This window comes from Rhea americana, unplaced genomic scaffold (genome assembly GCF_003343005.1).
Source record: "Rhea americana isolate MKP2758 unplaced genomic scaffold, rheAme1 scaffold_0, whole genome shotgun sequence".
Taxonomy (NCBI): domain Eukaryota; kingdom Metazoa; phylum Chordata; class Aves; order Rheiformes; family Rheidae; genus Rhea; species Rhea americana.
The window spans coordinates 2332885-2348151 of NW_028185037.1; the positions used below are offsets into that span (position 1 = coordinate 2332885).

Here is a 15267-nt window from a genome sequence, read left to right on the forward strand (position 1 = left end):
AGGAATCACATTTATACTAAGGAGAAAATAATTGAAGTTCTTGCATCCGGGAGAGTTATAATAATTCTCTGTGGTCTCCACAAAAAGAAAAGGATATTATTATACTATTTGATACAAATCCTACATTTCAAAGTTTTCAAGAAAACTCATGCATTAAAAGCCTTCGCACTTGTATCTTTGAATAACTGTTTATACAGTGCATATAAAAAGACTGTTCAGATTGTCACTTCTGGGAAAAATGAATATTTCGTATTAATTTTACTAAAAGTTTGCATAAATAACTTAATTGATTTGGCTTAAATATAAAAAAAGAAGTGTCCATAAGTCATGGCAATATTTTGAGTTCCTTTAGCTCCAGTCACAAATGTTCTTTTGAGAGCTCATAGAGTTCTTTAAGCTTGGCAAACTTTGGCCCCCACTCTTGGAGGCAATCATAATTTAGATCATCATCATCACTAATAGAGTCTAAGGAACTAAGGCTCCCTGCTAGAGAGCACTGCCCTTCTAAGCAGTAATAATGAATAGTGTCAGCTGGAAGACTCTGTAGATCATTGTCTGCATCCCAGACAATTTGAGACACATATTCTTTGAAATTGGGAACACTAGTAACAGCTGTTGTTGAATGTTTTTGATGTGCACGTTTTTGGAGTGATTCTCTCTTTGGGCCGCTGGGTGTCTTGGAGTGCAGAGCAGCTGCCCTCAAGGAGAAGTGGGGAACGTTTTGGAGAGGTTTCTTCAGTTCATCTATATCATATGCATTCTGGAAAAAAAGAAAGTAAAGATCAGAAAAAACATGAAAGAAAACATTCCCCCAAAATACTTCAAAACCCAATGCAACCACAAACCAGATTCTGTCAGTCTTCTACTAACTGAGGACAAGAGTGGGGCTAGTTCAGGGGGCCAAGTTCAGATCATACCATATCCCTTTAAATGCTGAGAGTCTTCAGCTAAACCAAGAACGTTGTGTACAAAGTGCTATGCTGTCCCCAGGGTGGCCTCCTAAAAGGTGGCCACATTTGACCAGTGTGAAAAATACAGATCAGATTGTAATAAAATCCTCCACTCAAGAGTTTTTAGGTTAAAAAATGGGCGAAGGAAATAATAATATTAAAAAAAAATGAATAAAAGTCTAGGAAAGGAAAGGTAGGGAGACATTTGGTTTGCAAAGACTGAACTGAAGCTGCATCATACCTGGTCACGTTCTCCTCCTCCTTCCTCATTATAATTGAGGACGTTTTCTCTAACATCCTCCCAGCTTTCATGCTCTTCAGGAATGTGGTAAATTCCTCCTTTCCGAAACCCTGAACTTCCCCACTGACTCCACACTGTGTAGGAGACCAAAAGAGCTGGAAAAAATGAATACACATATTTGTTATATGACATACGACAAAGTATGACATATGACAAACACATAGTTAATGACTCCTGTGATATCAAATCTAGTCTTATTTTAAAAGCAAATTCCCAGGTAAGAAATGCATAATTATTAGTGTATAAACAAGTTATTTTCAGGCAGGTAAAGAATCATCTATCTATCTATAACATCATAAACTTCATTAAAAGGGTATTTTACTTACCTAAAGGAATCCATTTAAATAGAAGGCATTTTGGCCAATCTCTGGCCTTTCACCAATCCTGAGTAAATAAGATACCCAAAGTAAGTAAAACACTGTTTTAATGAAGGTTACACGTGTAATATAATCATTGGAATCTTTACTGTTCTGAGAGGTATATGCAGGTTTTCATTATCAATATGGGAAACGGGCAATTTTAAGGTATATTATTTCAACCAAAGTGCACCTAAAACTTGACACATATTGAACATTTCTTTTTGCTCTGCATTCTTAATGAGGCTTGCCTCATTCACATAACCATAGACCATAAACTCTCTAGAGAAAGCTCTCTGCCTTACTAATATGCAAATAGCACATACCAGTTGTAGGTGCTATGTAACACACATATGAGGGTTCAAAGCAGCTGGAAGTTTCAGATGAAAATAGATGCACACAGATTTGTACATAAAGATGGGAAGATTCTATTTAAGGAGGAGTGAAAATAAGTGATTCTGGAAGAGGGAAATTCTAACTTTGCTTGAGCCAGCTTTAAGCAAGTAACATTTGAGTAGCATACTCAAATGAACCCCAACTGGTGATTTCCAGAAAAGATGAAACTTGAAACTGATGTGACTCAAGGTCAAGGTGCAAGATGAAAAAAAAAACCCCAAACCAAAAAACAAACCAACAAACTTGCTTTCCTACCTAGGAAGACAAGGAGGCACATGCTGATTGCCAGAATAGAGCCAGAGCTGAGTCCAACTGGTCTTCCTGCCTTCACCTGGCTTATTTCACACCATCTTCCTCTGTAACCATCGGGGCATTGGCAGATAGTCTTGTCTTGGGACTGGGCCACACAGGTACCCCCATTCCTACAGGTCCAGTGTCCACAAGGTGATGAGGTACAGTGTCTGAGCCCTGTAAGGTTATCAGTCACTTCTACTTTCCCAGCTGGACACCTGAACAAAAAAAGGGCAAGATACTTTTTAGACAGGATAAGCACCTGCAGCTATGCATTTCTTTGCATGAAGTCTGTTGCTTTAATTTCTTTCTTTAAAATTTAAGTCTTTTCAAGCAAATCACAAATCCACATGATAGTAAGAAACATTGCTACTCTAACACACTGTAACTCTGTGAGCAAGTAGGCTTAGGAAAATGCAAACATACGTTCTGCTTTCTCTGCCCAGGTAATGCATGAAAACAAGTTTCACTCCTTCCTTAAAAAAAAGAGGGGGGGGCTCTCTTTGCTTCTCAGCTTCTGAGTAGTAACCTTTTGTACAGATGGGTCTGAAAGGCCTAACAGGAAATGGGTAACTGAGACCAAAGGAAAAAGGGCTAGTAAGCACTTAGTATAAGCTCGGTAATGTTCATTTGGACTTTTGGGAAAAAGAAGTCATTGCCTGGCTGAGAATGACCTATCTTGTCTTTCAGGACTTTAACCTCCAGAAAAAGTGTTTTCTTCTGATATAAAGTTAGAGAGGCAGTGCAGGAATACTCTGAGGAGCACAAGACCTGCTTTCTGCTCTCTGAAGAGCAGAAACATTGGTACTAGTGAAAAAGTTGAAGAGTTTCTTCAAGTTGTTCTTTTACAAGCAGACTGCAGAGGAGTATTCTGAAGTATGTTTAAGACTCTCTTCCACCTCACAGCCTCTTTCACTAACAATTCAGTAGCCCTCAGAAGTGCTGAAAGTAAATGACATTCCTATCTCCAGTCATGACACAGGTTAATCTAATTCTGGCTGACCTGGAGGAATTCCATCTGCGTAAGCACCTTTTCCCAGCCTTGTATGATTGCTTTTCAAACAAAAATGCCTATATTTTCATTTGCACATTTAATATGTTGGTAATTTTCATCAAAGGTTGGGTCTTTTCCAATAAGCTTACTGACTACGGTATCAGGATGGGGGGCTCTGTTTCTGATCTTAGGCAGCCAGTTTTAGAAACCAGTTTTAGGACAGTCTAATTTGAAAAGTTCTTTATAAAAAGTATTATTAATTTCAGCTTCTTTACAGTGTGTATGTGTGTATATATATGCACACACATATGTGTGTGTATATAGAAATACAGGAACTGAGCTTAAGGCTTTCACAATCCACCTTTTACTCAAAGAGCATTTAATTTCCTCACTGGTCTGTGATCTTCTCATCATGGAAAAAATGGTGAAGTAAACAGGTTCCATACCAGACTTAGAGGAAATAGCAAGTTTGGCTGTGATAGGAGATGAGATGGGGCACAGGATCTGTCCTTGAGATGCCTCTTCTGATCACCAGCAGCAAGGAGTTTCACTGCTAACAGCAATTTACCTGACCAAAAGTGGAAAGAGCGAGCTTCCCAACCACCCCAGGTAAAACAAAAGCTTAATGTACCGGCATTCATATTTTCTCCACAGGTCTACACAAAAGAAAGGGCTGTAACAGGGCTGGCTGCTGCAGGCAGTGGAATGGCATCCCATCGTGACACCTTGTCGCCTCAGAATTAAGCCAAACTCTGTGCTTTTGCCTTCCACGAGAAGCGGCTGACCATTCAGCTGGACATCACGCATGCAACCTGCACCAAAGCAGGGGAGTGCACAGAGAAATACACTGTGTTAGCCACTTCCCCACCTTAAGTCTTGCCCTCGACACATATGCAGACCTTAAAGCATGCTGCGCTACTGAAAAACTTAAAAGGACCTCTTACCACTTACCAATTTCACATTAGAAGAGCTACAGGACATGTGTCTGAGTGCCCTGATTGATTAACAGATCTACACCGCTTCACCAGGACAGCTTGGTTGTGCCAGTGCAACGATTTAGCAGAACTATGCTATGAACCACAATGCCCTCATTAAATTAATCTAGATTTAAAAATATAATCATGAAAGTAGGACTGAATGAGAAGGAACACAGTGGAAAAGCTGCCTTCTGTTGAACCACAGTCTCAAAGTCCCAGCACCCCTACTGGATGAAATGGAGGGAGAGCTGTGAAACATCTTGTAAATCTTTACCTTTCTACCAGAAAACATGGTGTCTGTTCCTTAAGCCTTTCCCAGTCAAAAAGAGAATGAAGATCCCTGCATGACTTTCTCACTTGGGGCCTCTGGCACAGGAAATAAAAACCTGAAGTGCTATTTTGTACAGTAAATTTCTTATCTTCACTAGGACTAAATATAATGGCAAATGGAAAGCAGAACACGAGCTCTGAATTCCCTTTACTTGGATTTTAGACTCTTCTATAGCCCTGAAGATTCCACTCTGTAGGTTTTAACTCCCTCCTCCTGCAAACTCCTCACATCACTTACCTTGGAAATCACTCTCTGAATGGTTGGGAAGGCGGTTTCCTAGCACAATGCTTGCCCAATCCATTTCAAACCATATGTTTGTACCCAAGACAGAGGTCACTTCTTGATCACCTCCACCATCATTAACACGCAGGGTAAATTCGTTGTTGTAGCGCTCCATGGTCAGCAGAACCCACTGGCCATTGTTTATACGTAAAGTGCTCATCCTCAGAGAGTAATTTTTGTCCCCTAAGCTGAAGTTTACACTGAAGGAACCTCCAACCACCTAAAAGAAGATGATAAAGATCTTTACTATAATAGAAACACGCATCCAAATGTTATGACAGYGGGCTGCCTCAATAAATAGACCTCAGTTTTAAATACAAATGATACTCTTGTTTTTAAAGGTGCAATAAGGTGCTTTATTGCAAGACAAAAGTTACAAGAACAAACTGCAGGTCTAGGAATTACCAGCTTTCTTCCCTATAGGCCTCTTCTCTTTTTTAAGATGAGATTTTTCTTCAGTCTCCTCCCTACTGATCTCTATCTCTAAGTCTTTCTAGCTCACCCTCCAGTCATAGCTCAAATAATCAGCTTCTACTTGGCTAATATATTCCACACATTTTTTTTCAACAGAAACAAAAAGCATAAGCAGAAGTTTTACAGTCAGAGACAGAAGCAAAGGGAAAGGTAAGCAAGACAATACACTCTTCCTCACTCTACCTGCATCACATGCACCCACTTGCACTTTTTGCAACTAGAATTTGTGCTACAAGAAGCTATCACGACATTCTCTTGTAGCCAAGAAACACAGTTCTGGCTATGCTTTATTTCTGAGAAGGATAACACAAATGAGAGCTGTTATTTTCACGTGGAAAATTTTTGGTCTTTATTACATTGAGGAATAGTAGTCTTTATTCAGAAAATGCATCTTTTTCTCTTTCTGTACTACTCCGTGACAAATTAAGAGCACGTAAACAGAATGGGTTTTGGACTGATCACCTCCAGTCGCATGTATCCATTCCCATCTGTAGAGACCAAGCTGAGGAGGGTGCTGTGGAAGATTCGGGTGCGCACCATCAGTTGAATGTGCGTGCTGTGGGCACTGAGAATGCTTCTCGGTGCATAATGGATCCAGCTGTCCCTTCCAAAAGCCCATTCTGGAAGTGCTAAACATAACACATAAACAAACAGGAAATCTCAGTACTTACTTTCCCATAGATCTCCACAGGTTAAGAACTAAACAATTTTGAATGTCAGAATCTTAGCTATTAAGAAACTCTAACATAACGAAATGTCATGGGAAACACCCACTACCTCCAACAGGAAATTCTTCTCAAGGGAATTCAGAGAAAAAGAACAAACCAAGAATACAGAATTTAGGCATACATGGAGATTTGATAATATCTCTAATATTCTGCCTGTCACAGGCTGCACATTCACCCATTCACTCCTATGCTAGCCCAATAACACACACACACACACACACACACACACACACACACACACACACACACACACATTTTAAATCTTGAACATATCTTCCAGTAAAGTATTTAGCTTTTATCTTAAGACAAAAAGATTTAGAATCTAATGTTTCCTTCAGCAGTTTAGTCCTGTGGTTAATAACCTTTACTGCTAGAAAATATGCATCTTACTTCCTATTTCATTTGGAACAAAAGAAAGCCCTGCGGGAGGCACAGAGTCAAGAAGTCAGAATACATGATTATTGTTACAGAAAGAAAGATTAAGTCAGTGTTTTCTTATTATCTTAACTAAGGAAAACACACTGAAATTCACTCTTTCCCCATCATCCTAAGGACTCCACCTGACAGCTGACCAGCAGAGAACTGGATGAAGATGCTCTACATTTTTTTGGTAAACCAAATATCACTAAATCAAAAAGACTTGGGTGCTCTTTTGCAGCAAACACTTATTTCAGTCTCATTCTCTGACAGTAATCCTAGATCTGCTTGCTCCAGGCACAATTTGGAAAAACAAATTTCTTCTTACCAAATAAAGATATACTCCAAGTCATGAAGAGACTGGACAGGAAGAAAACTGGGTTAGCAATAGCTAATCAGAGGTTGATGTCACAGAAGCCTAAGTACCCAACAGGTGCTGGGACTCTTAGTCTTGTTTCCAAGACTTGAAATATCAAATGATCAAGAGATTTAATCTCTGCACTCCCTTTCCCTTTCCTTCTTTTTCCTATCTCTTCTTTCTTAAAGCATATTTTATTCTCCTTTAACTTATCTCCTTATCCTCATCTTTGCCCATTGTTCTTTTTTGTTCAGTATCTCTGCGTCTACAGACTCTAGCTAATGAGAAGAGAGGAATTTTCCTGGGATACTCTAGTGAGTCCTGTCCCCAGTTGTCTGCTCCTTCCTGCAAGCAAGCTTGAGTTCACTCCAGGGACAAGAGGAAGTGCAGTCATCCTCCTTTTACAGATGGAAAACTGTGCCTGGAGGAATTGAGGGATGTCTCCCCAGGTTTCACAGACAGAACCTACGAGGATCTGCCATGTCCCAAGCCGGCATCTAGTCTCTCTTATGATCACCACAGGATGACAAACACCATATACAGATCATACAACAAAGTTTGACATATGTCCAGAGGCAGAATACCAATACAAAATGTTTCATCTTTCATCACTGAGAAATAAGATGAGTAAAAACAAAAGAACCCATCTGACCACCTGCTTCCTCTCCATAAAGTAAAGCAGTCCTCCTCAAGAGCCTCACTTGTTACATTATCTTTATTCAACAAGAGTTAGAAGAATCTTTATATCGATGAAGGTCTAGATCACACCCAGAGTGCAGCATGGTACTGTTAAGCTACTCAGTTCAAAGTCCTGGCAAGTTTACAGCAGTATGTTTTGATGCCTGTTCCCACAGATCTCACCATTAATTTCCTCCAAGAACTTACAGTACCTTTGTCACAAGCTGGTCCAGCATATCCTGGGTAACAGTCACAGTGAAAGAAATCCCAACCACCAACACACTTGCCATGGACACCACAGGAGGCCACCCCAGCACTCTTACACATTTCATCTGTCAGGCCACACCCAGGAGCACTGTTTAAAGATTCTGCAGGGTGCTCTAAATCATAGACCTAGGACAGACGAGAAAAGCACCACATCAGGTGTTTACAGTTAGCATCAGTAAACCCAAGATTGGTCTTAGCAGCCCTACCTTACTATCAACAATGACATTGCGTATGCAGCCAACAAAACCTCTGAAGTGCTTCTGTGAATTGTGGTACGGAAAAGTCTTCTTAACTCCACCCAGTTGCAGGGGCTGGTGACCACTGAAGAGCCCACCCATGCTGAAGGGAAGACAGAGAAAGAAAGAATTAGTGGCATGTAAATACAAAAATTTGGCCGATTTTTCCCCCTATCTCCTTTCCCCTTTTTTCTTAGCTATTTTCAGTGCTTATGTTTCCAGTTTGTGTTGTTAATGGTTTTTACCTCTGAGTTCCCATAGTCTCTTCAGAAGCTTCACAGGCAGCCAGATCCATTTGGGAGACCTTCTTAGTGATACTGCTAGTGTCTCTAACTGAGACATTTATGCAGTGGTCAAGAACCAGCTTCACTTTCTGGAGAAAGGCATTATTGAATTGCATCAGGAGACAGTGATACATTTTAATTACATATTTTATTTCAGTAAGCAGAAGGGAGGATAGTAACTAGAAATTAAAAGCTAGGGAAGTTTATTAAAATAATAAAACACTACCATTTACTAATCTGGAAAGTTATTGCACATGGCATATAACTAAGGACCTACCAGAGGTCAAATCACTGGCACAGTAAAGAGAAGACAGTATTTTCTTGGAGTTTTCTGCAGGCTCCCCATCCCAGATGTACCTTCAAATTGTCTTATGGAATAAAGGAAGGGGCAACCTAGCAGATGCCTTGACCAGTATGCTATCAGCAAAAAATTCCCCTATACAAAAGTCTAATTGTCTGAATTCCCTTGGTGGGCCAGAGTTTCCTGCTCATGGAAACAAAGGACATTTCCCTGCATCAGTCTAGGAACAAATTTGCCTTTAGCTCTCTGGGCTATCACAAGTCTGTAATCTAACCACTAGACAAGATCATTAAACAAAAAAAGCAGAGCTCACTTCAAAGTTAGATCAGACTACTCAAGGCCTTGTCCTGATTCACTGCCTCAAGATTAATGGGAAATTTGAGCTGATAAACTTTAATTTGCATGGCTGCAGTGATGAAGTGTTTGAAGAAAGAGCTCTAAAGAAGTGAGAAAGGATTCTGAAGGGATAACTAGATACATGAAATAGTGCTCCCACAGGATTGTCCCTGTTTACACTTGCCTTTCCATCATGTATAATTTTTATATTATGCCAGCGACGATCTGCAACATTAACTTTTCGTGACAGCTGCAAGAAAAGGTCACCAGAGCTGTGTCTCACAGTCAGTGATGGGACGCCACCCAAGAGCTCTGTAAAGAAAAGACTTATCAGATAAGCATTAATCATATTTCCGTATTAACCCAGGTGAACTCAACATCACAGTTAGATTTCAGTTTGAGGAGTTCTTTAGAATTTAATTAAATTTAATTAAATTAATTAAAAAAATGCAGCTTCTAGTACAGTGACAAGATACAGCCTGGGAATCCTGGCAAATCATTCTGTATTCTCCTTATCTTTTGAGAATAACTTTTCAAACTATTTAAAAAACCTATAACTGTAACTAGAACCCCAAGTCACACAAACACACAAAAAAATATTTCTTAAGTTCTTAACCTAATGCAATGAAATCTTCGATTTGTCCAGGCTGCCCTCGTGCTACTGGTCCCTGGTACAACAGAATGCCATTAGCCACTTCAGTGATAAATTCTAAGGAGATACGGCTCTGAAAGCAAGGCTTAAGAGGAGGGAACCAGGCGTAACCATGGCCTCTGAAGCTGTGTTTTGTCTGCTGGCAATCTGGTCCATGGAAATCTGCAGGACATCTGCATCTGTTAAAAAAAGAAAAAGAAAAAAGAATTCTACCATCCAAACAGAACTTACTGAAGGCTTTTCCCACAGCAGAATTCCCCACTCCAACCACAGAAGCCCACATTGCCCAGGCTCTAGTATGAGTTATACAAGCACTAGCAAAGCACCTCTGTCACAAAATGTTCCCTATTGATTTCTTTGTACAAACACAGCTTAGCTTTAGTTCTAAATCATGCTATGTCTATGCGAGAATAATTCTGTGAATAAATAATTGAGCCTTTGTAATATAGAAAGCACATGAAAACCTCTGATCTCTTCAGCAAAAGAAGAAACCAACATTTCCCCAGGCCTAGTTACCAGCTTGGTTAAAAAGACTTTATAATCTTGACAGGGAAACCAAAGGAAGGATTCAAGAAGGCAAAAGAAACCAAAAGAAAGGCTAGAAAAAGTGAGAAAAGCTGTGACAGTCACAGAACTTGATAGTCTCTTATTGCAAGCTACTTACTGGTTTATTTCCTTTACACTAGGAAAAATAGGTGTTCAGGGTTCATTCTTTGTTTATTAACACTTTAGTGATTCAAGAATGGACAAAGAGCAATCACAGCATTACAGTAACAAAAGTTTTAAGAGGGAAACCAAAGGAGCAACAGAAATGGGAAAGGGAACAGAGAGGAAGAACAGCTGGACATCTATTTCTTTTTCTATTTTCCATAGTTTGCCAGTACCTAATGAGAGCAGAGTAAGAGAAGTAGAACAGGGGAAAAAAGATTACTCATAAAAGTAATGAAAAATGGAGCAAAAGTCTTAAAAGTCGAGTAGATGATAGGTGGCAGAACACTGTTAAGCGTTACAGTATTTTCAGGCAGCAAAATTTCCCCAGTTGGTTACATCTAAGCAGCAATGGGGACTCATTTAGACCTTTACTATATCCAGGACTTCTGCAGCTTCAGTCTGAGTCCTATCACCCTCATCAAGGGTTCTCAAGAGCTGCTGGTTAGTTGTTTCTGCCTTCCTATATTGGGATGTTTATTCTGAAGCAAACATGCTTAGGGCTTGCTTTCTAAAAGGGTGGCAGGCTCATGCTGAGCTACTACAATCCCATCATGGTTTCATCTTCATACTATTTTTGTCCATGAGGTGCCCTTTTTGGAGAAAAAGGAGGAGACAAGGAATATGGGGAAATGGTTAGTAAGTGACATAGTTATAATGTTTAATAATATTAATGGCTGCGCAGAACATGAACATTTTGCAGGACGATATTAAGGGAACCAGTGCAGCTTGCAAACCTCCCAAGGCTCTCCTGGAGACTACGATGAACTTAAGTAGCTGGTGGAAAATGGAGATTTGTTTGCAAGACCYATGTGAAGTATGACAAAACCCAGATTACCACAGTGAGAAGATACATAATGTTATCTCCTCACACTTCCCATCCTCCTCCATACAGATGGTGTTTGAACCATTTTGCCTGCACACCAGACAAAGCTTTACCAACCTGTAGCCCAAATCAGTATCTACACACGAGCCGCCATTGAGACAAGGGTTTGTCTGGTACGAAGAGCAAGAGAGATGAGGGCTCTCCCGAGCTGCACAGCTGCACAGGGCACTACTCATGACTGTCACTGACACCAGTGAAAAGCTTCCAGCAGTGGTTATTGTGGGCACATGACTTTGCTCATACTTGCTGATGCATCCGGTGCTCTGAGTGCAGTTTGCAGTCACACATTCATCAATGCCAATTTGGGTGATATTTATATCCAAGATGTTTTCCAACTGTGGAGAACAATTACTTGTATTCATCTGACTTTTCCACAGAGAGGAAGCTCACAAATTACAAATGATAGCGATGATCTTAATTTATTCTCAAAATTGGTTGCTGTACAGTGGTACTTCTTTCCAACATCTACCTCACGCTAAGTAGTGACAGTGAACAAAGGCAGTTCAGCTGGTATCTGTTATGCCACAATCTCAGTCTCAGTCAATTATAGTGTATTTCAAAGACAAAAATATTAAGAAATTAATCATAAATAGAGTGAACAAATTACAATTACTTTTAGCTTTGGGAGATTATCTATGTAGATTCTGGATTCTGTTTCTAATTTGGACTTTTGTATTTAAAAGATTGGGAAAGAAAGGAAGGCATTGTCCAATGCAGAAATCTCTTTTCTGGCAACAGTTAGTTATTAATGCAGGACTGATTTTAAACATTACTCTATTTCAATCTATGTGTACCCATGGACACATTTCAAACAGAGCAAGTAGTTTAGCTATTAACAGAACTTTTTTTTGCACAAGGGGTAAGAACTTTATTAAATTTTCAATTTACATTTCCAACCTGTTTTTGTACTGCAGAATGGTTACTTTACTACTTTGCCTTCTTAAATTATAAAGCTGCAACTTTTGACAGAACACAGGTTTATGAGTTTCACTTACAGAATAYTTTTGTGTAGAAGAATATAAATTGAAACATTAAGACAGCACATAGAAAGGCAACAGCCAAACACATCCTTTAAACAGGTTTTTACAGTCAACAGAAAAAAAAAAATGTATTCCTAAAGGTTAGCTCAGAGTGTCTGGGTGACTCAACATGCATTTACAGGCTGGTTTTAAAACATCCATATTTGAAACTTTTAATCAAAGTGCTTAWAGAATGGTTTACTTTACTGAATAAATTTGCCCTCTTTTTCACATASAACTCCCTCAATCAGGAGGGAGGGAACATGCATGGTCACTAGGCAATAGATACTGTTTGAAAAGACACAGTAACAAGATGGTGTGGTTTCATATGAACACTTACATTAAACACACTTACCCGTGCTCTGGATACTGCTACATTGCCATTAAGTTTTTCTGCCTTGTAATAGGGTGGACCATAAACTGCAAACCAAACATCAATCCCTTGAGCTTGACTTGGGCTTTTTAATACACTGAAAATGTGAACATTTTCCATCTGGGCTGATACGATTTCTGAAAGCAGCTTCTTCATCTGGTGGTATTTACTCTCTTTTTCAGGGAACTGGGATATGAACTCCTCTGGAGTGATACCTGTAATGGCATTTTAAATCCCGACAAACACATAGTTGAAGGCTACAACTTTTGCGGTAATAAAAGAGAGAAGCATCACAAAATAAAATATTAACACTGCAGAAAAAGCATTCAACTGCAAATTCACCAAGGTTTTCATTTTTAGGCTCTGAATTTTTCCATGCTAGATTCTGCAAAAAGATTTGTGTTTTGAAGCTTTTTGATTCTTATTTGTCTTCTTTCTCATTCTTTTAAATCATAATCATGTTTAAGAAGATTTTACTCTTCCACAAAGATTGAACTAATTTGATGAATTTCAGGTAGGTTGTTCAAATTAATATTTTAAAATATTAMCTGCTGTTATGTTGCAAAGTTGATGTACAAATCTCACGTCTGTGACTTTTGCATCAAGCTAGCATTTCCTGCTGTCTTTTTCCTCCCTGGACGTGCCTCCACATATAGACAAAGATGCATTTTCGAACCACCGTGTAGAAAGCTATTAACTCTTACCGTAAGTTTAGCAGCATTAGAACTCTTAAATAACACAGCAATAATGTTAAAGAGGTAGGTTTCAGTGTTTTAGTCCTAAATGTACTTCATCACATTGCTTACCTTTCATTCGTATAGATCCAGCATTATAAAGGGCATCACCTTTGATTTCCTTCACTGTAACCTTTACAGTTGAGACCACATCTGGCCAGACACCATCAATGACTCTAACTCTTATATTGTATGTTCCTGGTGGGGTTCCCTCTTTAATAGTCAGCAATCCTGAGTTATCATTAAGATTAAAGTACCTGTAATAGGAGTTAAGGCAAGGAAAAAGCTATGAAAAGTTAAAGAGCTAAGATGTAATAAGTATCACCAATGTTTTTCTGACCCACTTTATTTCGCAAAAGCTATCAGAGACATTTTTTGGCACCTAGAGATTCTACACCAGTATAGAGAGGTTCTACCTGCTCTGATGCCTTAGAACTTGTTATCAAGACTTAGGCTCCTATAGCAATACCCTTCCCTCAGAAACAGCACAAACTCCTAGTTTAGATATATTCATTGAGAGTGACTCGCACCAGGCATAACCCATCTCTGTAAAACCTSTGAATAGCACATGTACCTCCCAACACCCCTCACAATCCACATCCAGTACAAATAAGATCTTAAAAAAAGTGCTGACTGAGCAATACCAGCTCTCCAGAAGCTTGTAAGAGAGAGGATGGAAAGTAGACGGAGCAGTGTCTGTAGTAGCTCACTGATATTGCCTACGGATGTGACTGTAAACAGGGCATTTGAAGTGATGTTACTGCAGACAGGGCACATCAAAAAACACTGGCCCACTGAGCAGCAGAGAATGGATGAGTTTGGCATACAGCCATATTTATTGTGGTACCATACTCAGAAGGGCTTTTGGAGAGCTGCACAAAAACTTCTAATCAACAAATGCTTTATTTGTCTTCAAAGAGATAATTTAAATACAGTCTATATTTCTGTGTGGGGAAAAGGTTTTCTTTCATTTCATCCAACTTTCATTTTTATTTCCAAATACCGTGATGTTTTTCCTTCAAATTGGTAGACTTTGTGATCCCAGTCATCATCATCAGGGGCACGAACCTGGCCCAGTACAGTCGTTGGTAGGATACCTAAAACAACACAGCATAGAAATGGCACAGTCAGAACTTTCACATTTATGCACACAGATGCATGCACACAAACAGGCCAGCCATTCAAGTCTTACTGGTTTGTAGTAAGTTTAAAACCACTAGAGAAGTATTTGTGATTATTCCCTGGGGAAGATGTGTAACAATTTATAAAAACTGTGCACTGTCCTGCTTACTGGATGTTTGCTGTATGGCTACACAGATTTAATTCAATAGGAGGCTGCCTGGAGAAAGCAGACAGGAAGAAAAAACTAAGCCAYTTCCGAGGAAAGATGTAGGAGATGTTCAGAACCTGTGCCAGAACTATTAATTTTCACTATTTTTGCTTCAGTGTCCAACAAACTTGTAGGGCAGTTTAGACATAGATAGGAAAAGAACTGGGGTTTGGAAGGATAGCAAACCAAAATGTTGACAGGGTTGCAAAGGGGAAAAGACAGTAACAGTTTGGAGTAAACTACAGTAAGATAGAAATGGTGTCCAAAACAGAGTAAGTAGGCTCATTCTCAATAGATTGTGAGACTTCTAGGTGAGACAGAAAGCATCATCCATTCTACTGTTTTTAAATCCTCTCAGAAAATCTCACAGATAGGTTTGTTCTGTTTTGTTTTACAAAGGCCATTTATGAAGGAAAGACTTGCAGGTATCTGAATTCATGTTTCTACCGAGTAAAGAATGGAAGAGACACAAAGGAGACGCAAAAATGTGAGATTTCACTTTGTAAAAGTGAACAGCACAAACCCTGCCACCTGAAGGGTTGCACTCAAAAGTGAAGGAAACCTGTAAGTTGTCTTGCAACTATGACAACATTCATCTTATTTTGCAT

General features: G+C 39.4%; 1 protein-coding gene across 2 annotated transcripts in view; it reads right to left on the reverse strand.

The window, feature by feature from the left end:
* Nucleotides 1–344: 344 nt before the first annotated feature.
* LOC146601946 (neural-cadherin-like) overlaps nucleotides 345–15267 on the reverse strand; it is a 41293-nt gene continuing 26370 nt past the window's right edge. The window contains exons 18-32 of one of the 2 annotated variants that reach the window (XM_085304854.1): nucleotides 14333–14426; nucleotides 13402–13586; nucleotides 12578–12810; nucleotides 11261–11538; nucleotides 9574–9788; nucleotides 9142–9269; nucleotides 8282–8409; nucleotides 8007–8139; nucleotides 7746–7926; nucleotides 5815–5981; nucleotides 4834–5098; nucleotides 3920–4100; nucleotides 2259–2512; nucleotides 1192–1346; nucleotides 345–760 (exon numbers count right to left, since the gene is read on the reverse strand). In XM_085304854.1, the coding sequence (XP_085160980.1) occupies nucleotides 359–760; nucleotides 1192–1346; nucleotides 2259–2512; nucleotides 3920–4100; nucleotides 4834–5098; nucleotides 5815–5981; nucleotides 7746–7926; nucleotides 8007–8139; nucleotides 8282–8409; nucleotides 9142–9269; nucleotides 9574–9788; nucleotides 11261–11538; nucleotides 12578–12810; nucleotides 13402–13586; nucleotides 14333–14426 (2999 nt within the window). In that variant the 3' untranslated portion in view covers nucleotides 345–358. Of the gene's footprint in view, nucleotides 761–1191; nucleotides 1347–2258; nucleotides 2513–3919; nucleotides 4101–4833; nucleotides 5099–5814; nucleotides 5982–7745; nucleotides 7927–8006; nucleotides 8140–8281; nucleotides 8410–9137; nucleotides 9270–9573; nucleotides 9789–11260; nucleotides 11539–12577; nucleotides 12811–13401; nucleotides 13587–14332; nucleotides 14427–15267 lie in introns of both variants that reach the window. The other variant, XM_085304932.1, reaches the window with a different exon arrangement.